The sequence below is a fragment of the Acipenser ruthenus genome, chromosome 53, assembly GCF_902713425.1.
Source record: "Acipenser ruthenus chromosome 53, fAciRut3.2 maternal haplotype, whole genome shotgun sequence".
Classification (NCBI taxonomy): Eukaryota; Metazoa; Chordata; class Actinopteri; order Acipenseriformes; family Acipenseridae; genus Acipenser; species Acipenser ruthenus.
Genome location: NC_081241.1, coordinates 8,454,395 through 8,482,305, shown reverse-complemented (window position 1 = coordinate 8,482,305; position 27,911 = coordinate 8,454,395). Strand labels below are relative to the sequence as shown.

The 27,911-nt window shown below is 39.5% G+C and overlaps 1 protein-coding gene across 1 annotated transcript; it reads right to left on the bottom strand.

The window, feature by feature from the left end:
- Positions 1-14,661: 14,661 nt before the first annotated feature.
- Positions 14,662-21,047, bottom strand: LOC117967993 (uncharacterized). Its single transcript, XM_059016437.1, has 4 exons — positions 20,980-21,047; positions 20,548-20,646; positions 17,219-17,287; positions 14,662-16,187 (listed from the first exon to the last, which is right to left on the bottom strand). Exons 1-4 carry the CDS (start codon positions 21,041-21,043, stop codon positions 14,662-14,664), a joined length of 1,758 nt encoding a protein of 585 aa, XP_058872420.1. The 5' UTR covers positions 21,044-21,047.
- Between the last annotated feature and the right edge of the window lie 6,864 nt (positions 21,048-27,911).

Sequence of the window (27,911 nt, the reverse complement as noted above, 5' to 3'; positions counted from 1 at the left end):
TAAGGGAGTGACGCGTATGTTTTATAAAGACGTCGCCCACTCGCCCTTCCGGAGCATAGATACTCTCAGCGGCACTAGAGCGGAGGTTGCGTCATTTTTTTTAAAGTTATAAGAAACAGACGATGTAATGTCATTTTTTTAAATTTCTATGGTGTGGGTGCACCGCTACGCCGTCCTACCCGGGGCTCCACAAGATTCACTCCCAGTGCAGTAGCTATGAGTTTATACTTAGTTGTATTCAAAGTTTCTAGTAAAATATTAGAAAATAATATTCGGCCCATCTTGCTCGTTTGGTTGTTAATAGCTTATTGATCCCAGAATCTCATCAAGCAGCTTCTTGAAGGATCCCAGGGTGTCAGCTTCAACAACATTACTGGGGAGTTGGTTCCAGACCCTCACGATTCTCTGTGTAAAAAAGTGCCTCCTATTTTCTGTTCTGAATGCCTCTTTATCTAATTTGTGACCTCTGGTCCTTGTTTCTTTTTTTCAGGTCCCCTGGGTCGACATTGTCTATACCTTTTAGGATTTTGAATGTTTGAATCAGATCGCTGCGTAGTCTTCTTTGTTCAAGACTGAATAGATTCAATTCTTTTAGCCTGTCTGCATACGACATGCCTTTTAAACCCGGGATAATTCTGGTTGCTATTCTTTGCACTCTTTCTAGAGCAGCAATATTCTTTTTGTAACGAGGTGACCAGAACTGAACACAATATTCTAGGTGAGGTCTTACTAATGCATTGTAAAGCTTTAACATTACTTCCCTTGATTTAAATTCAACACTTCTCACAATATATCCGAGCATCTTGTTAGCCTTTTTTTATAGCTTCCCCACATTGTCTAGATGAAGACATTTCTGAGTCAACATAAACTCTGAGGTCTTTTTCATAGTTCCCTTCTTCAATTTCAGTATCTCCCATATGATATTTATAATGCATTATTATTATTATTTATTTCTTAGCAGACGCCCTTATCCAGGGCGACTTACAATCGTAAGCAAATACATTTCAAGCGTTACAATACAAGTAATACAATAAGAGCAAGAAATACAATAACTTTTGTTCAAGCAAAGTACAAGTGTGACAAACCACAATTCAATAATACAGCAGATAATAGTGATAGTTACATCAGGATATGATTAAATAGTGATAGTTACATCAGGATGTGATTAAATACAAAGTACTACAGGTTAAACACTTGGCAGATTACAGTATTCTGAAGTACAGGATTAAATGCAGTAAAATAGGGGGCAGATAAGAGCAAAATAAAGCACATCTAAATGAAGGGTGATAGTGTCCCAGGATACAAACAGGAGATCTACAGGTGCTGTTTGAAGAGGTGAGTCTTAAGGTGAGTCTAATGCACATTTTTATTGCCTGCATGCAATACTTTACAATTTTTTCTATTAAATGTCATTTGCCATGTGTCTGCCCAGTTCTGAATGCTGTCTAGATCATTTTGAATGACCTTTGCTGCTGCAGCATTGTTCTTTTAGTCTTTTTTTATGGTCTTTGTCACTTGAGAACTTTTAGTTAGTACTTTTTTCCCTCACAGTGCACTGTTCTTTTATAGGTGGTTCTTTTTCTAGGCACTTCTTAAAAAACTGCACAAATGTTGTAATCATGTCTGATTTTACAATGTGTACCTTCTCTACCTGGTATATACACAACTGTCTAGGTGTAGTTTAAATGCTTTTAAAACTATGTATTGACATGTTTTACTGTTCTTCTTGAAAGGAATTGCATGAAAGAAATGGGATGTACAATTGTGAATTAATTGAGAATGTAAACGAATTGAAATCATCAATACAAGATCATTTTTGATCTTTGTCCTTGGTTCCTATCCCAGAATTCTTGGGATAATTTGCATTAGTTTAGGTTGCTCCTCCCCTTTCCTTTGTCTCATCTAGTTTGGAAAACCATACTAAAATGATCTCTATTTGATTACACTCATCTTACATTCAAAACATTCACAATTTTACAATCCATTTACACGTTTCCTTTCTTTTCAGGAAAACATTCAAAAGATGACAATACATATTTTTAAAAACCTTTAAAAACATTTAAAGTACACCTTGGCAGTTGTGTATATACAGAGTAAAAAACATACACTATGTAAAATTAAACATGATTAAAACATTTGTGCAGTTTTTAAAGTGTCGGGAAAAAAAACTGTGCAACGTGAGGAAAAGACGTGCTCACTAAAAGTGACAAAGAAGATAAAACAAGACAAAAAGTTCTTGACACATATAGTAGTGGTGATTTCTAAACACATACACAAGACAGATACAGCAGTCGGCAAAATCGGCTACCTGGCAATAACGCCCCATTTTGGATTTTGCAAATGAGCGGCCAGTGTAGCGTGTCCGCGAGTTCGACAGGCGACTCGTTAAAATACGAATAATAATTATCCAACACCGAACCCTAAACTAAACACTATATTTAACGAACTTATTTTACAGAAATATATTTTAAATTCAAGTCCCATGAAAGAGAGGTTCGCTGCATGGCTTTTATTCCTAATCTACATTAATGATTTAGACTCTGGTATAATAAGCAAACTCGTTAAATTTGCAGACTACACAAAAATAGGAGGAGTGGCAAACACCGTTGCAGCAGCAAAGGTCATTCAAAATGATCTAGACAGCATTCAAGAATTGTGCAGACATGGCAAATGAAATTTAATAGAGAAAAGTGTAAAGTATTGCATGCGGGCAATAAAAATGTGCGTTATAAATATCATATGGGAGATACTGAAATTGAAGAAGGGAACTTTGAAAAAGACCTAGGAGTCTTCATCTAGACAATGTGGGGAAGCTATAAAAAAGGCCTACAAGATGCTCGGATATATTGTGAGAAGTGTTGAATTTAAATCAAGGGCAGTAATGTTAAAACTCTACAATGCATTAGTAAGACCTCACCTAGAATATTGTGTTCAGTTCTGGTCACCTCGTTACAAAAAAGAATATTGCTGCTCTAGAAAGAGTGCAAAGAAGAGCAACCAGAATTATCCCAAGTTTAAAAGGCATGTTGTATGCAGACAGGCTAAAAGAATTGAATCTATTCAGTCTTGAACAAAGAAGACTACGCGGCGATCTGATTCAAGCATTCAAAATCCTAAAAGGTATAGACAATGTCGACCCAGGGGACTTTTTTGACCTGAAAAAAGAAACAAGGGCCAGGGGTCACAAATGGAGATTAGATAAAGGGGCATTCAGAACAGAAAATAGGAGGCACATTTTTACACAGAGAATTGTGAGGGTCTGGAACCAACTCCCCAGTAATGTTGTTGAAGCTGACACCCTGGGATCCTTCAAGAAGCTGCTTGATGAGATTCTGGGATCAATAAGCTACTAACAACCAAACGAGCAAGATGGGCTGAATGGCCTCCTCTCGTTTGTAAACTTTCTTATGTTCTTATAAAATATTAATTTCTTCAAAGACTGAAGAGAAAAAACGAGCTTTTTCGACATCTCACATGGCGACCAATTCGCCCTAAAGATAACGTTGATTCAATGTTAGTTTGCTATCTGGGGATCATACATTGTACCTACATTGTAAGACAATGCTGGAGTTAATAGTTAATGAAGACAGTACGTAGTGACAAAACTGGCAGTGTCTTCTATGTTCAAGTGGATCTGAAACTATCAGAAAAATAACGAGGTGTCTTCAATAAGAATGATAGTATAGCCTTCAAATTACAAAACAGTTTTGGATATTGTTGGAGTATAATAAATACATATCTTATTGAATAAAGATACCATTTTTTTCTAGTTAAATGAAACATGTTGTTATGTATTTGTTATTCTTTACAGTGTTACGTTTGACCCCGACCACTGTTACAGCCGTACCCGGCCATGGGGTTAATTATAACACCAGCTCCTTGCATTTGAAGCAATACTGTGGTCTTTACATTACCTCTAACATAAAAACAGTGGGAAATGGTTACACACAAAAGTTGTTTGTATCAAAAAACCAGCTCAAATGTTCTCGGAGTAATGATGCGAAACGTCAGACCTGTTGCAATTGTCCCCTGTCTCCACTACATGAACGCGTGACGATAGAAACCGATTGTCAGTGTATCCCATTGTATTGCTTCACTGTTTATGTGCATGACGTCACACCGGTCCCCAGCCTGTGCAGTTATACATTATTATTATTATTAGTTTATTTAGCAGACGCCTTTATCCAAGGCGACTTACAGAGACTAGGGTGTGTGAACTATGCATCAGCTGCAGAATCACTTACAACTACGTCTCACCCGAAAGACGGAGCACAAGGAGGACTTGCTCAGGGTCACACAATGAGTCAGTGGCTGAGGTGGGATTTGAACCGGGGACCTTCGGGTTACAAGCCCGTTTCTTTAACCACTGGACCACACAGCCTCGGGGGCAGCAGTGTGGAGTAGTGGTTAGGGCTCTGGACTCTTGACCGGAGGGTCGTGGGTTCAATCCCCAGTGGGGACAGTGCTGCTGTACCCTTGAGCAAGGTACTTTACCTAGATTGCTCCAGTAAAAACCCAACTGTATAAATGGGTAATTGTATGTAAAAAATAATGTGATATCTTGTAACAATTGTAAGTCGCCCTGGATAAGGGCGTCAGCTAAGAAATAAATAATAATAATATACAGAAAAGGTGTGCACCGTACATCCAGTTTAAACAGGCTGGTACCCGTGTGTACTTATTCTCGCTGTTCTTTCCAAACACGCTACTCCTGGGAGCGCCAAGGAAATGTTTCTTCGCAACTATGGCCCAGGCAAGAAAAACAATTGTATCATAATACAATGAATGCAGCAATACTTTATTTGTTAAACTGCGCCCAATTTTCAACTGTATCTGCTGGTTACTTTTGCAAAAAAGACAAAAAACTATGTTTCAAGCGACAGTAAAAGTGGACAAAAGCGATAAAGTGGTTTGCTGAGGATTCAAAAGTTCTCTGAAACAGCCTCATGTGCCTCAGATCAGTGGTTCTCAATCCTGGACCTGTGCTTATTGAAATAATACAAGCAACATGAAAGATTTAAATATTCTAAGCGAAAGTAATTCACTATCCTTCTATTTTTATTTATTAAATTAAAAAAAACTTATTTTCTGAACCCCGTGATACTAACCACTATAACATCGAGGAGGACTTGCATTTAAAATTAAAAATATATTGAAATAAATACATTCAAGAATTAATGAAGAAGTCGAGTGGTCCAGTCTGTTTTTTTAATTTGTATTCATTATAACATTTAACCAAACGGCAGAGACGCACAGTTCTGTAGAATTTTATGTACAGTGCCTCCCTGTTTCAATTGAGTCTTATTCAACTTCAAACAAAATAACAGTTGCCTTTTAAAACCACAAGGTGGCAGTGCAGGATAAGAAACCGGAAATAATCATTTAAATAGTTTTGTCCTAGGTGTTGCACACTTTCATTTGAATAATTCTAGATCACGCGTTTTAAACACATGTCTGTGTTATTATTATTATTATTTATTTCTTAGCAGACGCCCTTATCCAGGGCGACTTACAATTGTTACAAGGTATCACATTATACATTATTTCACATTATACAGATATCACATTATTTTTTACATACAATTACCCATTTATACAGTTGGGTTTTTACTGGAGCAATCTAGGTAAAGTACCTTGCTCAAGGGTACAACAGCAGTGTCTCCCCCACCTGGGATTGAACCCACAACCCTCCGGTCAAGAGTCCAGAGCCCTAACCACTACTCCACACTGCTGCCCACTTCCTTAATTAACCTAGTCATGTAATTTCCTGCAGCACCTGTTCAGTTTACCCGACAGTAATTCTGTACTAAAGTCTCTACATCTCTCTCAGCGTCCGTGGACATGTAAGGTAGGCTAGGTGTATTATTTTTCATTTAACCATCCCTTGGTTGACATTAAAAAGGCTGAAGTTTACTTTTAATAACAATTTATTTCAAATAACTGGTGGAGTGATCTTACTTGATTTATTTTTGTGATGAGGTTACAAACATTCTGAGGGTGTATATCAGGGATTATATATCCCCTAGCTCAACAGCGTTTAGAGGGCATGGACTTTTAAAGCAGTATATTATTATTATTATTATTATTATTATTATTATTATTATTATTATTATTATTATTTATTTCTTAGCAGACGCCCTTATCCAGGGCGACTTACAATAGTAAGCAAATACATTAAGTGTTACAATACAATAAGAGCAAGAAATACAATAACTTTTGTTCAAGCAAAATATATACCTGAGTGTAGAAGGTTCTGGACTCATCGAGAGGGAAGGAGACCAGGTGGGTGTCTTCTGGGTTCCTCCTGCTTGCTCCTTCCACCTCCACTCGACCGTCCTTTACGAGCAGCGACTTCTCCTTCACCACATATTCCTCCTCCGAATTGAGCACGTTCCTGTGCCGCCGAGACCTCTTCCAAGAACAACCAGGTACATTATTATTAAGCTCTTCCCCAAAGCTGTTTTGGTCATTATCCTGGTTTAAGTCTCCTTCCATGTCGACATCCATTCTATTACTATCATTAGTAATTTTTCGCAAGAGGCTGCGATTCACATTTCCATTTGTGAACAAAACTCATTTCATCTTTCATATTAATTTGATCTGTAAATGTACCCTCTATATTCCTAGATTGGTTTTTTTAAAAGGCAACCCACGTTGCTCAAAACTCCAGAATACTTCTTCAAGAACTTCTGTACGATAGGTTTGATAAACATTAAACGTGTTGGATGTTGACACAATGGTGTTGTACGCCACCATCTGATGAAGGTTGATCCCCTGATTATTTAATTCCTTATTATTATTATTATTATTATTATTATTTATTTCTTAGCAGACGCCCTTATCCAGGGCGACTTACAATTGTTACAAGATATCACATTATTTTTACATACAATTCCCCATTTATACAGTTGGGTTTTTACTGGAGCAATCTAGGTAAAGTACCTTGCTCAAGGGTACAGCAGCAGTGTCCCCACCGGGGATTGAACCCACGACCCTCCGGTCAAGAGTCCAGAGCCCTAACCACTACTCCACACTGCTGCCCACTTCCTTAATTAACCTAGTCATGTAATTTCCTGCAGCATCTGTTCCTGCATTGCACACAATGATTCGCACGTCAACTTGGGGTTTGCTCTGTATATTCCTCATCAATTCCTGCACCACAGTAGCCAGATGATGTTGATGTTGTAGTTTACTGCAAAAACCTTGCGGTTGTTGTTGTCAGTTAACTCCACCAGATTTCTGTACCCATGAGATGTCACAGTAATCTTGACTCTATTAACATTATGGATGTGTTCATCGGACATCCCGTTTGGCCTACTTAGCACCTCAAAACTTAATTGACCATTTTAGTTTGCTTCACAAACAACCACCTGAGCTCTTTTCCCTGTGAAGTAATTTGTTCTGTAATTCATTGACACGATTCATCTCAATCTGTTGCCACTCCTTTTATTCTTATTATTTATTTTTTAGCAGACGCCCTTATCCAGTGCGATTTACTTATTGCATTATTTTTACATACAATTATATATTTTTTTTTTACACATTATTTTTACATACAATTCCCCATTTATACAGTTGGGTTTTTACTGGAGCAATCTAGGTAAAGTACCTTGCTCAAGGGTACAGCAGCAGTGTCCCCCACCTGGGATTGAACCCACGACCCTCCGGTCAAGAGTCCAGAGCCCTGACCGCTACTCCACACTGCTGCCCTTAGTAAGGCCACATGGAGCTGCACCCCAGGATAGAGGCTTAGAGGACAGCTATGAAGATGGAAATACCTGCAGACTTCATGCTGGCTCTTTAACATCCACAAAAACTGCTTTCTCCTGAGAAAAGAAACAAAAACACAAAAATAATCACTGAATAGGGAGACATTGAATAGCCTGTTTTTATTATTTATTTCTTAGCAGACGCCCTTGTCCAGGGCGACTTACAATTATTACAAGATATCACATTATTTTTACATACAATTCCCCATTTATACAGTTGGGTTTTTACTGGAGCAATCTAGGTAAAGTACCTTGCTCAAGGGTACAGCAGCAGTGTCCCCCCACCTGGGATTGAACCCACGACCCTCCGGTCAAGAGTCCAGAGCCCCTGACCGCTACTCCACACTGCTGTTGTTCCACACACACGGGTCAGATCTGTGTTTCTGTCTGGATTAAACTGGTAATCTGATAATTATTTTTGTGCCTTCAATACTGGGGAAACTAATGATAATTTGTTCATTTAAGAAATATGATTTTCTCCCCCCCTCCCCTCACTCTTGTTGTTATGAAACGGTCAGGAGTTCAACGATACTGTCAGTGTTTCATTCCACACACACACAGACAGCGTCAGCGGTCAGAGAGACAGGACAAGTGAAACACAGAATTGACAAAGAGAACGTAACATGTAGAATAGTTCCTCCCTTTACAAACTGGCTTGTATTGTTGCTCACTTCAAAAAAAAAGTAAGCCGCCTTGGATAAAGGCGTCTTACAAATGAATAAATAATAATCAATAAACTTTCAATTGCTTTTGGTTTTATTGGAGATTGGGGTTATTGTGTTTGTGATTGTTTCTGTCAAAGCTGTAATTTAATTGTTAAACTCTGACTGACAGCTTTACATGGCCCGACTAGAACAAAACTAAATACACACTGCTTGCTGGATACAAAAAAAAGTATGTCATACTGATAAGCACAATAATGTAAATGGTAATTGATAGGTACTAGTGTGTGTGTATATATATATATATATATCCCATATTTAAGTACATATACTAAACACTTTCTGCTATTTGTTTACAGTATATCGCTGCCAAAGGAAGTTTGAGGTTTTTATTATTATTATTTATTTCTTAGCAGACGCCCTTATCCAGGGCGACTTACAACTGTTACAAGATATCACCTTATTTTTACATACAATTCCCCATTTATACATTTGGGTTTTTACTGGAGCAATCTAGGTAAAGTACCTTGCTCAAGGGTACAGCAGCAGTGTCCCCCCACCTGGGATTGAACCCACGACCCTCCGGTCAAGAGTCCAGAGCCTTAACCACTACTCCACACTGCTGCCCTGAATTTTAAATTAACAGCGGGCGCTGGTCCACGAACTTGGTGCTCTTCTACTGCTAACACAACAAACAGATACAGCTCGAGCAGGTGTTTTTCTTTCTTGAAAGAGACCTTCTTCACAATGCGAAGTAATTTATTGACAGGTGGGTAAAATCTATTATTAATCATTACCTTTATGTGTGTTACTGTAAGAAACCCCTGAAATAAAGATGTATCAGAAAGCTAGAACACCCACGAGTAAAATAAAACAAGTTATTTAACTTTTGTTAATGATATGTGTCAATAATAATAATATATATTTTGGAAAGTATAAGACATGACAAGACATAATTAATAAATACTACTCGCGGTGGGTAGTCTTGGTGTGTGTCTCTTGTGTGATGTGGTTTTTTGATTTTCCAAGATGCCTTCTGCAAAACAATGGAAATTCAATGGCAAAAACGTTGTTAAAGTAAAGTCCAAAAAGTTAGGAAATTGCAACCTTAACTCTGCACCTTTATGTGTATGTTTCCCGTTACACTTGACATCACATATGACATCATCGATGACATCGGCAATGACATCACTAAGCACATGACAAATTCTCCCCGAAGACTGGCCGTCCAAACATAACACACTGGAAAATCATAGTACTTGTGATTGGTAACATGTTCAGTATTAGCATTCCCACAATCTTTGCTGTCAAACTGTGCTTCATAATGAACTGTAACGTTTGAAAGAAGAATATTTAACAGTGCAAAAATAAAGTAAATAATAACGCAGTGGAAAATGCAGTGGCTCCTTTTGCCATGTGAAACAGTGCAGTTCATGTAAGAAAGCCATTGTTGCATATTCGAGATCCAGAAAATATTGTATCAATATTGCTGCTAGCATTTGGAAAAATATGGTTTGTTATTAGTTTCTGTAATATGAGGAAGGTCCCTAACTAATTAATTAGCTCTACTGTATTTTGAGTTCACTGCTTTTACTTGAACATTGGTGAAATAATGAGTTTGACTGCAAAAATTGTGGGAATGCTAATGTAGTTGCTGAACATGTTACCGATCAAAAGTATTATGTTCGTATGGCCAGTCTTCAGGGAGAATTTGTCATGTGCTTAGTGATGTCATTGCCGATGTCATCGATGATGTCACATGTGATGTCACGTGTAACGGGAAACATACACATAAAGGTGCAGAGTTAAGGTTGCGCGGCTACCTTAACTTAAGGAATAATTATTCAGTGGGGGTAGGAGGGTATATGACTTTAAGAATTAATGTAGGGCAGGAGCAGGGCAGAACTATAAAAAGGGGGAAGTAGTAACCTTGAGGGAAAAAAAAAAATCTTTGTTCTTTGTTTTGTTCAAGGCTTGCTGGGGTTTTTGACCGAAGTGGAAAAAGACGGCAGGGAGGAGATCTGTGATGAGCAGGAGCGGTGTGAGACTGTATATAAGCATTTATAAATAAATAAATGGCATCTTGCAGCAAAAAGAGAACAGTTAGTCGTGATGATGAGGAGGAAGATAGAGATTATGAAATTGGAGTGATGACTCAATAGATTTGGAGAGTGTCAGTGATGACAGTAGCAGGGAAAGTCTGGTAGCCAATGAAAACGAAGATACAGAAAAGTATGTTTCCTTTCAGAATGTTAGTAAAATATTATCCCCGCACCTCCCAGATTCCCATTTACAGCATCATCAAAGACTACAGTGGACATCAGTATAGATCACCCCTCTAGTTTATTTCAAGCTGTTTTTTGATGAACCCTTGTTTCAGTTGATAACAACAGAGACAAATGGATTTGCTGATCAAGAATTTAGAAGGACAGCGGCATGGCCGGATTCACGGAGTAAACAACGGAGGCCGACTACAGCAAATGGAATAAGGGTATTTATTTCATTATTGATGTTACAAGGGGTTGTCAGGAAACTTAGTCAGGATCGGTATTGGTCAAAACGACCTACAATTCACACACCAAAACAAAGCAAAATGTACTTTGAAAACTGTACCTGTGTATTTCTGCTAGGCTTAGACTAACAAATCAACAATAAAAAAGTAGGCATTTTGATATGGAAATTTATAAAATAAATAGGCAGCTGGGTGGTTAAACCCGCTGCCAGCTATTTCATCCAGCCATCTGAAAAACAAAAACAAAAAAATAATTATAACTTCTAAGTAATTAAGTACTTTAATTCATCCACTGAATTTTAAGACTTAGTGGCACTTATGTATCAGTCCAGTTGAATTTTCTCAAAGCTTTAAGGCCATTACTAAGTGTACCTGTTTTTAATAGGCTGGCCAGGTAGCCTTTGTCCTGTATAGATAGTCTTGGTAGATTCCTCCAAGTTTTTCTAACTTGCAGAGGAACGGTAATCTGTTGAACGTGTTTTTTCATCATCAGCCCGGCTGGCTGTGGGCAGTTTGAGGAACTGCCCGGGCAGATGCCGAAATGAAATAAAATTCGGTGCTAAGTTAGTATCTGCCCACTGCATCTGGGCACTTCACCAACTACCCGGGCATTACGGCAACTGCCCGATTTTGGGATCGGTTCTAACATATACATCTTCGTATGAAGTGTATACATCTCATTGTGTATAAGTAATCTCAGTACACGGTGTACAGTATGTGAATATTAGTGGGTGATTAATGTCCTAAACAACAACTCATAAGACATAACACAGGTCAAATGTTAACACAGGTCAAATGTTAACACAGGTCAAATGTTAACACAGGTCAAATGTTTGGAAGCAAAGTAGGATGTACAAAAATAAAAATAAACTAGATGGTAACTTTACAAGTTGTGAGGCTTGCTTTATTGGGAAAGTGGTCTGTGATGGGGAGCCCCACCCATCTTATTGTATTTCTTGCTCTTTATTGTATTACTTGTATTGTAACACTTGAATGTATTTGTATTTGCTTGCGATTGTAAGTCGCCCTGGATAAGGGCGTCTGCTAAGAAATAAATGATAATAATAATAATAATATATATATATATACTGTGCAGTATTTTTGTTATTTTGTGTTATTATTTTGTATTATTATTGTCTGCGGCGCGGACAAAAGCCACTGTCATTTGTTGATTTATTAAAAACCTCGTGAGGATGTGTGACTGATCAGCTACTGATTATTCAACTAGCTGACAGTCACGTATCCTTAATAAACCCGTGCAGACTGTGGCCGAGGGGTAAAAAAATAATTAACAGCTAGTTAACCCCTCGGCCAGAATATAAAAGCCTGCAGATGTCCGCGCTAGAGCGGAGACTGTCAGAAGAGAGACGTGAGTATGTTCGAACAACGAAAGTGAACAGGGTCGTGGGTTCAATCCCTGGTATGGGACACTGCTGCTGTACCCTTGAGCAAGGTACTTTACCTAGATTGCTCCAGTAAAAACCCAACTGTATAAATGGGGAATTGTATGTAAAAACAATGTGATATCTTGTAACAATTGTAAGTCGCCCTGGATAAGGGCGTCTGCTAAGAAATAAATAATAATAATAATTGCTATAGCTTAATATACTTGTTAGTTTCTGTCTGTTTGGCCAACGTGCCTTTTTGTTTAGTGTGTTTTGTTTTGTTTAAATCTTTTGTTTATTTAATAAAATGCTGAGCACCGTTGCGTTCAGTTTCACTAGCTACTTCCTGAGTTGTATTTCTGGTCTGTGACGTCACCACGCCTGCGCACGGTAACCATTTTGCCACATGGTCAAAGTAGCTGATTTGTGTCAAAAGTCACATTGTTTACTAATTGTCTCAGAATGTGCTATAATTCGACATTTCGGTAGACGCCATTCCTGTTTTGATTTCATATTTGAATAGCTGAGAAGTAGAGGACGATTCAATTTGTTCTTAGTATTTGTCTAACTTGTTGGGAAAGTGGTCAAAACGGCAGTTATTTCTAAAAGTTCACAGAAAACATAGTTGGTGCGGTTACTAAAACAGGTGTACCTCTTGATTGGTAAAAGTTATTTCTGTTTTGATTTCAGATTTGAATTGCAGAGAAGTAGAGGAAGATTCCATATGGTCTAACTTTTTGTCTAGCTTGTTGGGAAAGTGGTCAAAGCAGCTGATTTGTGTCAAAAGTTACATCATTTACAGTAAATAGAATGCTGGAAGTCTGGGAGTTTTTTAACAATGGAGAGCTTCAGAATGTTGAAGAAAGTCCCATTAAAGTGAATGAAGGACAAAAAAAGGACAAAAAGCGTAATAGTTTAAAAACTATAAAAGATATCAAAAAGTTGTACACAAGCACACTATTCCAGACCGGTCTACCTGTTTTAAAGTTTGAACAGCGTTTCTAGCATAAACTGTGTAAGAGGAGTAGCGTGCCAAAGAATAATTCTAAGAAGTATGTTGAAGATTTAAAGACGGGACTCTTGCTTCGTAAGCCCCACTAATAATAGATGATATTGTTTTTTGTTTTAGATTAGAATGATATAATTAACCCCTTCTCTGCTGAGGCCATGGTGACACTCTGTGCTACAAGTATTTTGTGAATTTGTAACTCTCCTGTTTTACATCAAAATAATTCTGTTTCTTTTCAGATACACCTGGCAAACTATATCATTTTTTTTGTCAGACTGAAGTTTCCATTGTTTCTAGTCACGTGACCACAAAATACAGCTATTAAAGTAAAAAATGCCAATCTTACATTGTTTTTCTTAGTATTTCGACCTGAGAACCTGACAGATTTACTTCCACTGTTAAATACATTTCTTTTGAATTGCCTTGTCCCAAATTCAAAAATACCAAATATCTTTTTTTTTTTAATTGATTTCCAGGAGTTTGAAATATGCAGCCACAGGATTTTCCCTTGCCCCAACAGTGCTAGCTTTTTTAATCTTAAATATACAATATTTTATACTTTAGATACCAAGGTATCTAGGTACATGTATACATCCATTATCACTAACGGCTTAATCCTGTACAGGGTTGCGGTGAGCCAGAGCCTAACCCATACACAGGGCACAAGGCGAGACTACACCCTGGACGGGACGTTGCAGGGCAGCAACCACACACTCACAAACACACATCTTTGGACTGTGGGAGGAAACCGGAGTACCTGGAGAAAACCCACAATGCGAACACATTGGAGAGAACATGCAAACTCCACACAGACAGACCCCCTAGGCCGAATTCAAACCTAGGACAATGGCGCTGTGTGGCAGCAGCGCACAACTAATACATCTTTTCATAATTGCTCCTTTAATATTTGTTTTTATCACTGATGATAATTGGAAATGTAAAATGGGAACTGGTGCCCATTCTAATGGGAAGTTGTATTGCCTTCTGTAAATTCAGGATCCCCGCTCTGGCAGAAGAATGGCCGACACTTGAGGAAATTGCTTATATGTTTGAATATCCCCCAAGATATTTCAAGAGGTGATTCTGCATAGTTCCACTCCTTATAAGAGATAACTCCCTTGCAGGTTTACAAATGTTCATTTAGCCATGTGTATTTAATGCTTTTAGTCAAGAATATTTACCATAACTTTATCTTCTTTCACCATTCCATAAAAAAAAACATTTACTTGATGACATTTATCCATTTTGCAGAATTCAGAAGATTCATACATTTTAAAAACTGGGACAACTCATAAATTAGCCTTTTATTTGTTTGACAAGATTGTTATAACGGTGTTCCATTGAAATCCTGCATATCAGGCTTGATCATTTTAATATGACGTTTGGTTTCTTCCTCAGTCAACATTAATGTCTTTGCAATCGCAGAAACTGTCGGACAAAACTGAAAATTCATAAGTATGCACGTATCAATTAATGAATTTAACTTTTGTATAAGATTCTTTCTTTCGTGTTGCTTCCGTTTGACTTCTTCCATATTTATGTCTATTGGGCAGTGTCTAAAATCAGATAAGTCATAGTAATTATAATAGCCTTCATTACTCCATTCAGATATCTGACACAACACTACCTTCAAGTCTATCTTTTTATGCATTGTTTCTTCTTTATCAAGATGACCATTGACAATAGCCACAATTACATCAACTTCTTGGGAATGGTTTAGACCATTTTTTATCACTTGCAATAGTATCACCTCCAATAGAACATGAGCTCTGATTATTTTTATGGAATCTTTCATGCTGGTCATATACTTTAAAATGTCCCTCTGTTTTTGTAATATGTTGTCTGAAGTTGTACTTTGAATGTCTATTTCTAGAAGCTTATGAAGTTCAGGCAACTGTTCTTTGACATTCAACTGCTGCTTTACTGGTAGCTCTTCAAAAGCGGACTTTGTGTCACTTATGTAAAATGTCAAGTTCTTAAAAATATCAATTGATAACTTCCATTCTTCCTGTAAAGATTGTTTTGTTCTAGTCATGTTTGCTAATGACACTTGAAGGCTAGAGTATAGAACTTTGTGACTTTGAACTAATTCTTTCATCTCATTTTCTATGCGAATAAGTTGATGCACTTGAAGACCTTGTGAAAGGGCTGCCCCTGCCACAGAGATCAGTGTGGTTGCCCAAAAGGATTTACTCTTGTAAAAATCCCTGGAAGAATCTTTGATGTATGCAGTTGCAGTCTGAACAAAACCTTTTACTTTTGCTTTGAAAACCGTTGACTTGCTTGCTGCTGTATGAACGCCCTGCTTTGCATACCACTTAGAAATGTAAGCGTTTGTATTCTGACGATAATATGTTTTGAATGATTGATCCATCTGAAGGCCTGGAGCAAGAGTACTTGTCAGGGTAATAACAATTGTATTTATAAACTTATTAGCTGAATAAGTAATAAAGTGTAAAATAAAATAAACTAAAGCTTTTATCCCTATTGTTATTCCAAGTTTCTTCAAATATTCACTTCTTTGATCACTGAATTTTTTCTCAATGCTTTCAGGGATGTTTGTATTACTCATATTTAATGTGCCATTTATGCTCAGTATATACTTTTTTGATGTAACTTCAGTGCTCCAGAGCTTCATTAAGACGGTAATTTCTGTTGCTAATTCCACAGTATCCTCAACATAATTATAGATTTCATCATTTTGAATAAATGACGTTGTAAGCTTTTCTACCTCTGATAACAATATATCTCGCTGTTTGGTCAAATCTATTGAAAGGCTTCTTTCCTTGTCTTCATATTCTTTTATTTCGTCTTTATATGTGCATATCATTGGCCTGTAAACACATCCATCTGGGGAAAAACAGAAAGGTATTTAAATACACTGATCAGTATGTGGCATGATAGCACAAGTGAGGACACTCAGAGACAGGAAGTGCAGTAAATAATAGACTTTTTATTTAAATAATTAACATAAACAAAAAACACTTTGAAATAACCAACAATTAACAAAACAGTATGTCTCACACTCTCACATACTCCCTCATACGCTCTCTCACCCTCTCTCACCCTCCCTCACCCTCCCTCACACTCAACCACTAGCACCCTCAGCCACTCTCCTTTTATACAAGTGCCTGGATTAAATGTTAGCTTGCGAGGTTCGGGGGGCGTAGAGCTGGGGGGGGCTGCTAATCTCTAATCTTTCAATTTTCTAATCGCCTGTTAATTAGTATCTATTTACTATTTAAGACGTGATCACTTGCACCTTTTCTGTCTAGTGTTTCGTTTTTTCCTCCTCCCCCCCTCCTCCACCTTCTACATGCCTTCACATCGGTCATCTCTGGGGGGCAAGTGAGGCTCACTTCCCCGAACTCAGGGCTTGGCAGCTGCCTCCCTTACCTTCAGGGGTTCTCACCGCACGAGTCAGAGCGGACCCCCGGCCAAACTCTGTCCTGTCGCAGCTCCTGCGCTCATCTCACTCGAGGCTCTCTTCTATTCTACCTCTCTTCAGGACGTGGTCACTCGTGCCGAGTCCTATACTAACCGCAATGCTTTGTCCTTATTTTCAGGTCCCAGGCAGTGTGATGTCTCGGCCAATCAGGGGTTCTACGAGCGCCCCTTACAGAAGCCTCAGATGCTGGGTACCTCTCTCATCTCCTCCTTCGGTTGCCGCGTCCTCCGCCCCTGGGATGTCGACAGCGTCGGCCCCAGTCGGTGACCATTCTGTCCTACTAACCGCTCCTTGCTGCTTCTTCTGCCTTATCTTTCCCCCCCCAGCTCACGCCCAGTGAATTGATCAATTAACACATTGTTAGTCCAGGCACATTCCATGCATTCTTCACACAAATTCATTTATTCAGAAATCCACCCAGTACACCATTTACCTTTTAAAGCATTTGCTACAGTCAGTGCAGTGTCAGTCACTTCTACTGTAATCTGTATCAGTGCTCCAACTTTTCATGAAAAACAAAAGTGAGTATGTCAGCATGGCAGGAGGAATGGAAAACATGCTAACATGCTAATGTCGACATGTTTAATTTGAAAAACAAATCAACAAAGTTTATGTATGAAATTGCTTTACACAAAGACCGATGCAGCTGTTTTTTAATTTTTTAAAAAAATATTTAGTCGTTGCCAATTATTTTTTATTATTTTCTCCCCAATTTGAAGTACCCAATTATTTTTAGGCTCAGCTCACCGCTACCACCCCTGCGCTGACTCGGGAGGGGCGAAGATGAACCCACGCTGTCCTCCGAAGCGTGTGCCGTCAGCCGCCCGCTTCTTTACACTCTGCAGACTCACCGTGCAGCCGCCTCAGAGCTACAGCGTCGGAGGACAACGCAGCTCTGGGCAGCTTACAGGCAAGCCCGCAGGCGCCCAGCCAGACTACAGGGGTCGCTGGTGCACGGTGACCCGAGGACACTCCGGCCGACCCAACCCTCCCTCCCCCTGGGCGAAGCTCGGACAATTGTGTGCCGCCCCCTGGAAGCTCCCGTCCATGGTTGGCTGTGGAATAGCCTGGAATCGAACTCGCGATGTCCAGGCTATAGTGCGCATCCTGCACTCTAGCGAGTGCTTTTATTGGATGCGCCACTTCGGAGCCCTCAGCTTTTTTTAAAATTTAGGTTTATTGCTTGATCGATATTTAAATGTTTGCAAGTGGAGCAAAATAATTTACACAAACACAGAAATAGCATTTCATTTCTGTCTTTTAAAAATACTTATTTATTTAGGTTACAGTCGAAATTTGACATTAGCATGCTACATGTGATAGAGGTTACCATGGATCATGAAGACAAAAATATATATAAACAGGGGTCATAGTGTACATGTTTCAGTTATTATGTATGCCTCTATACAGTATATGTGTGCTCAACTAAAAGAATAAAAAACGACATTGCTGCGATATGTTGCATATGTCATAGTTCATTTTCATTTTGTCACTGCAATACTTTATTATAGTGCAGTAATTGATCAATTCATCTATCTGGCTGAAATTTTGGATTTCAGGTCACAAAGAAAATCACCCTCGTGGTTTTCTAAAACAACCAGGTTTATTAAATGAACATGTTGAAGATGTAGATCTTATTGGTGTGACGTACCTTTTGTTATTTTAATTTTAAGATTTTTTTCTTAAAAACTGTTTTAACCCTCCTATTATGTTTTGGGTCTAATTGACCCGGCACTAGTTTTCTCTTAGCTTAAATGCCATTTCCCTTTTGTTTTTCTGTAGAACATTTTCTGACTTTTCCTAAGTTGGGGTCATGAACTTATACACTGAAAACAGAACCTTTGAGATGTTTCTTTTTTTAGTATAGATTATGGATACAAAGATGATGTTTCGGGTCACTATGACCCGGAGCTTTTATCTATGTAGATTTGTGTGCAGCAATAAAACAAACTTCTTGCATGTGTTATTTTATTATTAATCTATTTGTTTTATTATGTCTGAAAATTGCTGCACCTGTCTGGAGGTATTTATAAACAAAACAAAGAAATATACTGCCTGGAGTCTCAGCTGCAGTGGCTGTTGTTCAGAATGTTCAGATCATGCTTCCATTTTAGCGGAACAGTACACAAATAATTAGTATCTTTAGGCTTGCAATAAACTATTTAAGTTCATATTTAGCTTAAAAAAGTAAAACATTTTCAAATCAAAACATTTATTTAATTTAAGGCTGTTTAAATTTGTTTGAAATTGCATCGGGTCAATATGACCCAAAACATAACAGATGTACCTAAATTCTCAACATAATAGGAGGGTTAAATTAATAATGAATGATATCTATTTGAATATATTTTTCTTTAGATTTGTGATACAACTGTAGACAGTTGGGTGACTGTTTTCTTCATAATAAACTTGTAACACCATAGACTGAACTGTAAATCCAGTACTACAATGAAATAGAACATTAAAGTGGGCCAAACAGGTTACCAAATTAAGAATGTTATTAACACCAATACTATCAAAAGGGATATGAAGTCAAAACAACTAAATAAAAACAGGAGGGCTTAAAAAAGTAAAACCTTTTCAAATCAAAACATTTATTTAATTTAAGGTTAATTTGTTTGAAACTGCATCGGGTCAATATGACCCGAAACATAACAGATGTACCTAAATTCTCAACATAATAGGAGGTTTAAAAAAAGATGCACAAATACTTCAAATCAGATGCACACCCATCTTTTTGATAACGGATTATTGTAGTTCATTATCACCTTTTCAATGCTAAGACTACATTTCCCATGATTTCTGCTAATTTTGCGCAGGCACAGAGAGCAGTTTTCAATCTTGAGTGCATTGGGCTGCAGTGTCGAGTAGTGGTTAGGGCACTGGACCTTTGACCGGAGGGTCGTGGGTTCAATCCCAGGTGGGGGACACTGCTGCTGTACCCTTGAGCAAGGTACTTTACCTAGATTGCTCCAGTAAAAACCCAACTGTGTAAATCAGTAATTGTGTGTAAGAATAAATTGTAATTGTATGTAAAAATAATGTGATATCTTGTAACAACTGTAAGTTGCCCTGGATAAGGGCGTCTGCTAAGAAACAAATAAAAATAATAGTGATGCAGCATAAGTTCACTTAACCCTGCCCCCTGGCCTGATTTTCACAGTTAGTTTTTGGTTGGTTCGACAAAAAAGCCACCCAGAACTGTACCTTAGCGAGCCAGCAGGGTTCTGGCACAACAGTGAAAAAGTGACATAAGATGCTGTTAAGCAGTGGTTCTCAAACCTGGTCCTGGAGTACCCCTGTCCTGCTGGTTTTTGTTCCAACCAAGCTCTAAATTAATTGATTGAATCATTAATTGAGCTTATAATTATTATGGGGCCAAGCAATGAAGTTGCTGGACACCTATTATAATTGTTAGGATTATTATTATGCCATCATTTTCAAATAGTCACAAAATAAAAACTGCTGGAAAAATGGAGGTCATACGTCACATGGTCTGGCAGCTATATTGGATTTTGTGACAAATTCTGGGCAATTTTCAAAAAACTTCTTATCAAAAACAGCTAATTTAACTTTTTAAATGGACATTATCTTCATTTAACTTTTTTAATTGTGTAGCTTATAAAAAGTATACTTATACTATATACTTATACGAATATACTTGTGCCATGTAAATGTTTGACAGCATAAACAGTAGTTAACTTTAGTTTCCATACTATCTATTTCAGAAGCATGAAATGTCAAGTTCAGGTTATAGCTCACCCCATCTCTTTGGTCTCTGGTGAATTTTCAGACTTGAAGAGTTTTTTAGGTCCACATCACGAGTTATCACTGTTGGTGTAATTCTTGAAAGTATGCATGCTAGGGAAAAGGTGAATAAAATTGTCAGTGTTGCATTTATATGCATATAGGAGGCTGTGTGGTCCAGTGGTTAAAGAAAAGGTCTTGTAACCAGGAGGTCCCTGGTTCAAATCCCACCTCAGCCACTGACTCATTGTGTGACCCTAAGCAAGTCACTTAACCTCCTTGTGCTCCGTCTTTCGGGTGAGACGTAATTGTAAGTGACTCTGCAGCTGATGCATAGTTCACACACCCTAGCCTCTGTAAGTCGCCTCGGATAAAGGCGTCTGCTAAATAAACAAATAATAATAATAATGTCAAATTCCTGCAGTTTTTGATTTATTTTCCACTTACCTTGAAAGTTTTGAAGAAGTAAAAATAAACAGATTAAAAGCCAACTGTTTTTTTTTCTTTCCATATTGAAGGTTGTGTTGTTTTCACTTGTTAGATCGGTACCTGCTTTTATAGTATTTTCTAAACTTGAACTATGTTTGGTTTTACTCAATTACTGGCCTTATTGTACTTCCAAAGAATCCCTCAGCTGTGTAAATAACAAAAAAAGTCAATAACAAAAAGGCCATGATCGCTGGTCATGGATAAGATGGATGTCCTGCAGTCAACCTTTGATTTTTTAAAAAAAACTGCTGACATCCATAAAAAAGGAGTTTGGAGTACCTCTTACACTTAAAACAACACCAAGATTTTTCTTAAATTTGAAGTATTTATGCACCTCTTTTGCAATATGAAAACATGCTTTTGAGTTCCAAAGTTTGCCTCCATTAACGTAACTGAATGCACAGTATTTACAGTACAGAAGTGTGGAGTAGTGGTTAAGGCTCTGGACTCTTGACCAGAGGGTTGTGGGTTCAATCCCCGGTGAAGGACACTGCTGCTGTACCCTTGAGCAAGGTACTTTACCTAGATTGCTCCAATAAAAACCCAACTGTATAAATGGGGAATTGTATGTAAAAATAATGTGATATCTGTATAATGTGAAATAATGTATAATGTGATATCTTGTAACAACTGTAAGTCGCCCTGGATAAGGGCGTCTGCTAAGAAATAAATAATAATAATAATAATAATAATAAATAAGTTTGTCAGATTCTGTCTTGAATGAATAGGTGGTTTATTGCCTAGAGGTCACAATCTTAAGTCTCACAAAAACAATACAAAATTCTGAACCTGAACTAACAATTCCCACATTTACTAAGTAACCACCAAGTTTCACTATACAACCCCCTTCAGCCCAGCACTGTATACATTGTCAATGTAAAAGAAAACAAGTTGAAAAAGAGCACAGCCATTTAAAGTGGAGATACACAAAAGCACAAGTTTGGAGAAGCAATTAGGGTAACCTTGTCAAGCATCAAGGAAATATGCACACTTGTAAAGGTGCTGGGGCCCAAAATTGTTTCTTCTAACTTGGTTTCTGTTTTTTATCGCTCCTTTTTAAATGCTCTTTGTATAACTGGAAGTGTATTGTGACAATTCCCTTGACCACTCAAGCAACTGCTACTTCTGCATGGTGGACCCTTCCAAACGTCGGACTGTCAAGAATGCACCTGCTATCACGTATCCGGACCTTCCTTCATCCATCGCCCCGGTGCCACACTGCCATGAGCTCCCCGTACCCACTCCTCCGGAGAGAGAGCAGTCGTCTTTAGAAGAGAGCAGCAAGTCAGAGAGCGAGGAAGACGTTGTAGATCCAGATGACAATTTCAGAGGTGGAGCTGAGGAGAGAAACCCATACTACCCCAACCAAAAAGACCTCAACGACTTGATTAGAGATCTTGGTCTCACCAAGTCCAATGCCGAGCTTTTGACGTCTAGGCTCAAGCTGTGGAACTTGTTGGATGAAAGTGTGCAAGTCGCAGATCAGAGGAAGCGTCACCAACCTTTTTCCAGCTCCTTCACCCGTCAAGATGGGCTCTGCTTCTGCCACAATGTGACCAGTTTGTTCGAGGCAATCAGAATCGCCTGTAACCAGAATGAGTGGCGCCTCTTCATTGACAGCTCATCCAGGAGCCTCAAAGCCGTGCTGCTCCATAATGGTAACAAGTACCCGTCTCTTCCCCTGACTCACTTGGTGCACCTCAAAGAGGATTACAACAGCATCAAGACCTTGCTGGACGCCTTGAAGTATGATGAGTACGGCTGGGAGGTCATAGGAGACTTCAAAATGGTGGCATTCCTGATGGGTCTCCAAGGCGGTTTTACCAAGTTTCCCTGCTATCTTTGCCTTTGGGACAGCAGGGACACCAAGGCGCACTACCACAGGCGGGACTGGCCACAGCGGACCGAGTTCTCTGTGGGGAGGAACAACGTCAAGTGGGAGCCACTGGTGGACCCCCGGAAGGTGCTGATGCCACCACTGCACATCAAATTGGGCCTTATGGAACAATTTGTCAGAGCTCTAGATAAGGAGTCGGCAGCCTTCAAGTACCTTCAAGACTTCTTCCCTAAGCTGTCTGAGGCAAAGGTCAAAGCCGGTGTCTTCGTCGGACCGCAGATAAAGAAGATCCTGGAGTGCAATGAATTCCCAAAGAAGCTCACTAGTAAGGAGAAAGCGGCTTGGAACAGCTTTGTCGCAGTGGTTCGGGGCTTCCTGGGCAATCACAAGGCCGAAAACTATGTGGAGCTGGTTGAGACTCTGGTGAAGAACTACGGCACAATGGGCTGTAGGATGTCCCTCAAAGTCCATATCCTTGATGCTCTTCTTGATAAATTCAAGGAGAACATGGGAGCGTACTCGGAGGAGCAAGGCGAGCGCTTCCACCAGGATATACTGGACTTTGACCAAGGATATACTGGACCGCTACCAAGGACAGTATAACGAGAACATGATGGGTGACTACATTTGGGGGCTGATTCGTGAAAGTGATTTACAGTATAATCGTAAATCTCGAAAAACTACTCGCTTCTAAATCTTTTGTAGTCATTTTTGTATTACTTTAGTATAAATACATGTTAATTTGGATTCATATGTTGTTTTTTTCTGACTTTATGTGAACGAAAAGACACAAAATCTCCCGTTTTCTCATTGGAGGATGGATGGATTGATGACATGAGATGGGCACTGTTCATTATTATTATTATTTGTTTATTTAGCAGACGCCTTTATCCAAGGCGACTTACAGAGACTAGGGTGTGTGAACTATGCATCAGCTGCAGAGTCACTTACAACTACGTCTCACCCGAAAGACGGAGCACAAGGAGGTGACGTGACTTGCTCAGGGTCACACAATGAGTCAGTGGCTGAGGTGGGATTTGAACCAGGGACCTCCTGGTTACAAGCGCTTTTCTTTAACCACTGGACCACACAGCCTCCTTAGATTCATGGTAAGGTAGAGGGTTGTTTTTCTTTGACTAACCTCAAATGTGCTCTTTAAAAGCATGGGCAATAAAGACATTAACCCCAAGGTAAATGATTAATGTTTACATAGATAAACAGATGTACTTTATCTCTTCAGTCTAATGATAATACAACATCATGACCTTCACAAAAAACAAACATAGCAGGAATTGTGCAGTGTGTTAGTAAATTCATGCACTGGAAATGATGTGGCAGACTGCATGTCGGAATGTTTTTAGAGGGGATTGATTGACATGTTTCTATAAAGAGGGATGGGAGTAGAGAAAGTTGTATGAGAAATAAGACGCTGTTCTGAGCATGCTTCTGTTATAATATGAATAGTTCACACGGACCTGCATTTTTCATAACTTGTTTATATTCCAGTCCTCCAGCCCCAATATGCCAGTATAGCCTCCTTATTAACCCACCTATTGACCAGTCATAAACAATCATCCCATTGCTTTACTTAAATCATCTCAATTAGTCATCCTATTACTAAAGTACAGCACTGATAGTTTGATTAAGATAACGCTCTAAATACAGGCTGTTGACATGTATTCACTTATGTTATTAATCATTTCATTCAATGTTATTTCGATGTTCTTTTACATTCTTTTATTTAGTCAAATAAGAGTCACTGACACAACCTTATTTAAACCTGATTTTGAGTGGTGGCATTTGGCACGCTTGCTATATGCTCCATATGAGTTCTGTTATTATTATTATTATTATTATTATTTATTTCTTAGCAGACGCCCTTATCCAGGGCGACTTACAATTGTTATAAGATATCACATTATTTTTACATACAATTAACCATTTATACAGTTGGGTTTTTACTGGAGCAATCTAGGTAAAGTACCTTGCTCAAGGGTACAGCAGCAGTGTCCTCCACCTGGGATTGAACCCACAACCCTCCGGTCAAGAGTCCAGAGCCCTAACCACTACTCCACACTGCTGAATAATGGTGACTTTTATACATGAACGACATATTAAAATAGGGTATGTTTCATATAAGCATACTTCATATATATATCGCTGTGACAGGGTGGCTTTGCGGTGACGTCAGACAGAAGCAGGAAGGAAGAACTCTGACACCAGGCACTGCAGTTGAAAGTAAATGACGCGGCGCGTCTTTTTATTTTTTAAATAACAAAAATAAATCAAAGGTTTAAACAAAAAGAAACTGCTGACAGAGCAAAATAAATATTGAAACCAAACAAGTCTCGAACACAAAGTAATAAATAATAAATAATACAGGTCAGGCTGAGCTGCAGCCTTCACTGATCCTGTATCGTTTTTGTCTCGTTTGTTCTCTCTCCACTCTCGCTCCTCACACACCCACCCCGAGTGCAGAGAGCTGCAGGCTTTTATGTGACCATCTCCCAATTAGCAACAAATTAAATCACATGGCTCTCGACGTCATTTAAATACAATACTACAAATAATAATAATAATAATAATAATAATAATAATAATAATAATAATAATAATAATAATAATAATTATAATTATAATTATAATAATAATAATACACAAAATAACACGGGGCCGGAGGGGGAAACCCTGTTATAAAATAAAATAAACAAATCAACACTGTACAGGGCTCCTCGCCCTGTTACAATCACATATACATTACGGTTTAGTCAAGTTTCTGGCAAGGCTTTCCAGCACACACTGCCTAACTGGTACAGTAGGTGGGTTCACTTCAGACAACACAGGTAGTCTCCACCACTGGGCAGGTAAATGGGTTGCTGAGGATTCAAAAGTTCTCTCAAACAGCCTCATATGTCTTAAATCAGTGGTTCTGCTGTTAGATTTTTCCCAACTGAATTTCTTTATTGAACACTCAATTAAACTAACAATTTGCCTAATGAAAGGTGTTGAATGATTTGAAAGAAATGGAGATTTCAAGTTACGTATGGAATTGTATAGAACTTAAAATCTCAGCTTCTTATCAGCTGAAGAAAAGCTGAAGAATAAACACCAGCAAGCACAAGGGGTCACCAGGACCAGGGTTGTGAACCACTGCTTTAGAAGTTAAGAAAGGTCACTGTTCTTTGTGATTACAACCATTCACTTGTGAATTGTAAACTGAGGCACACACACACACGGAGGCACACACACACTGAGGAGCACACACACACACTGAGACGCACACACACACTGAGGCACGCACACACTGAGACGCACACACACACTGAGACGCACACACACACTGAGGAGCACACACACACACTGAGACGCACACACACACTGAGGCACGCACACACTGAGACGCACACACACACTGAGACGCACACACACACTGAGGAGCACACACACACACTGAGACGCACACACACACTGAGGCACGCACACACTGAGACGCACACACACACTGAGGCACGCACACACTGAGACGCACACACACACTGAGGCACACACACACTGAGGAGCACACACACACTGAGGCACGCACACACTGAGACACACACACACACTGAGGAGCACACACACACTGAGGCACGCACACACTGAGACACACACACACACTGAGGAGCACACACACACACTGAGACGCACACACACACTGAGGCACGCACACACTGAGACGCACACACACACTGAGACACACACACACACTGAGGAGCACACACACACACTGAGACGCACACACACACTGAGGCACGCACACACTGAGACACACACACACACTGAGGAGCACACACACACACTGAGACGCACACACACACTGAGGCACGCACACACTGAGACGCACACACACACTGAGACACACACACACACTGAGGCGCACACACACTGAGGCGCACACACACTGAGGTGCACACACACACACTCACACGGAGGCACACACACACACACACTGAGGCATACACACACTGAGGTGCACACACACTGAGGTGCACACACACTGAGGTGCACACACACACACTGAGGCACACACACACTGAGGCATACACACACTGAGGCGCACACACACTGAGGTGCACACACACACACTGAGGCACGCACACACTGAGGCGCACACACATACACTGAGGCACGCACACACTGAGACGCACACACACACTGAGGCACACACACACTGAGGAGCACACACACACACTGAGGCATACACACACACACACACACTGAGGCATACACACACACACACACACTGAGGCGCACACACACTGAGGTGCACACACACTGAGGTGCACACACACACACTCACACGGAGGCACACACACACACACACTGAGGCGCACACACACTGAGGTGCACACACACTGAGGAGCACACACACACACACACACACTGAGGCATACACACACACACACACACTGAGGAGCACACACATACACACACTGAGGCATACACACACACACACACTGAGGTGCACACACACACACACACTGAGGCATACACACACACACACACTGAGGCGCACACACACACACACACACTGAGGCATACACACACACACACACACACACTGAGGAGCACACACATACACACACTGAGGCATACACACACACACACACTGAGGTGCACACACACACACACACTGAGGCATACACACACACACACACACTGAGGCGCACACACACACACTGAGGAGCACACACACACACTGAGGCATACACACACTGAGGCATGTACACACTGAGGCGCACACACACTGAGGTGCACACACACACACACTGAGACAAAAACACAGACACACCGAGACATACACACTGAGACACACACACTGAGGCGAAGCGATCAAAAAAAGGAGCCAAGTTAAATGTAACAATTGTGTGAATGTTGGGCCCCAGCACCTTTCCAATTGTGCCCATTTGCTTGATGCTCCAAGATTGCCCTGATTGCTTCTCCTAACTTGGGCTTTTGTGTTTGATATCACTCCTTTAAACGGCTGTTGCATTTTTCAAAGGCTTTTTTTTTT

Coding starts and splice junctions, on each gene's coding strand:
- LOC117967993 (XM_059016437.1), bottom strand. CDS start 21,043: ATGGAAAGAAAAAAAAACAGTTGGCTTTTAATCTGTTTATTTTTACTT. Junction 20,647..20,979: donor ACTTCTTCAAAACTTTCAAG/GTAAGTGGAAAA, acceptor CCTTTTCCCTAG/CATGCATACTTTCAAGAATT. Junction 16,188..17,218: donor TGTAGCAAATGCTTTAAAAG/GTAAATGGTGTA, acceptor GTTTTTCCCCAG/ATGGATGTGTTTACAGGCCA.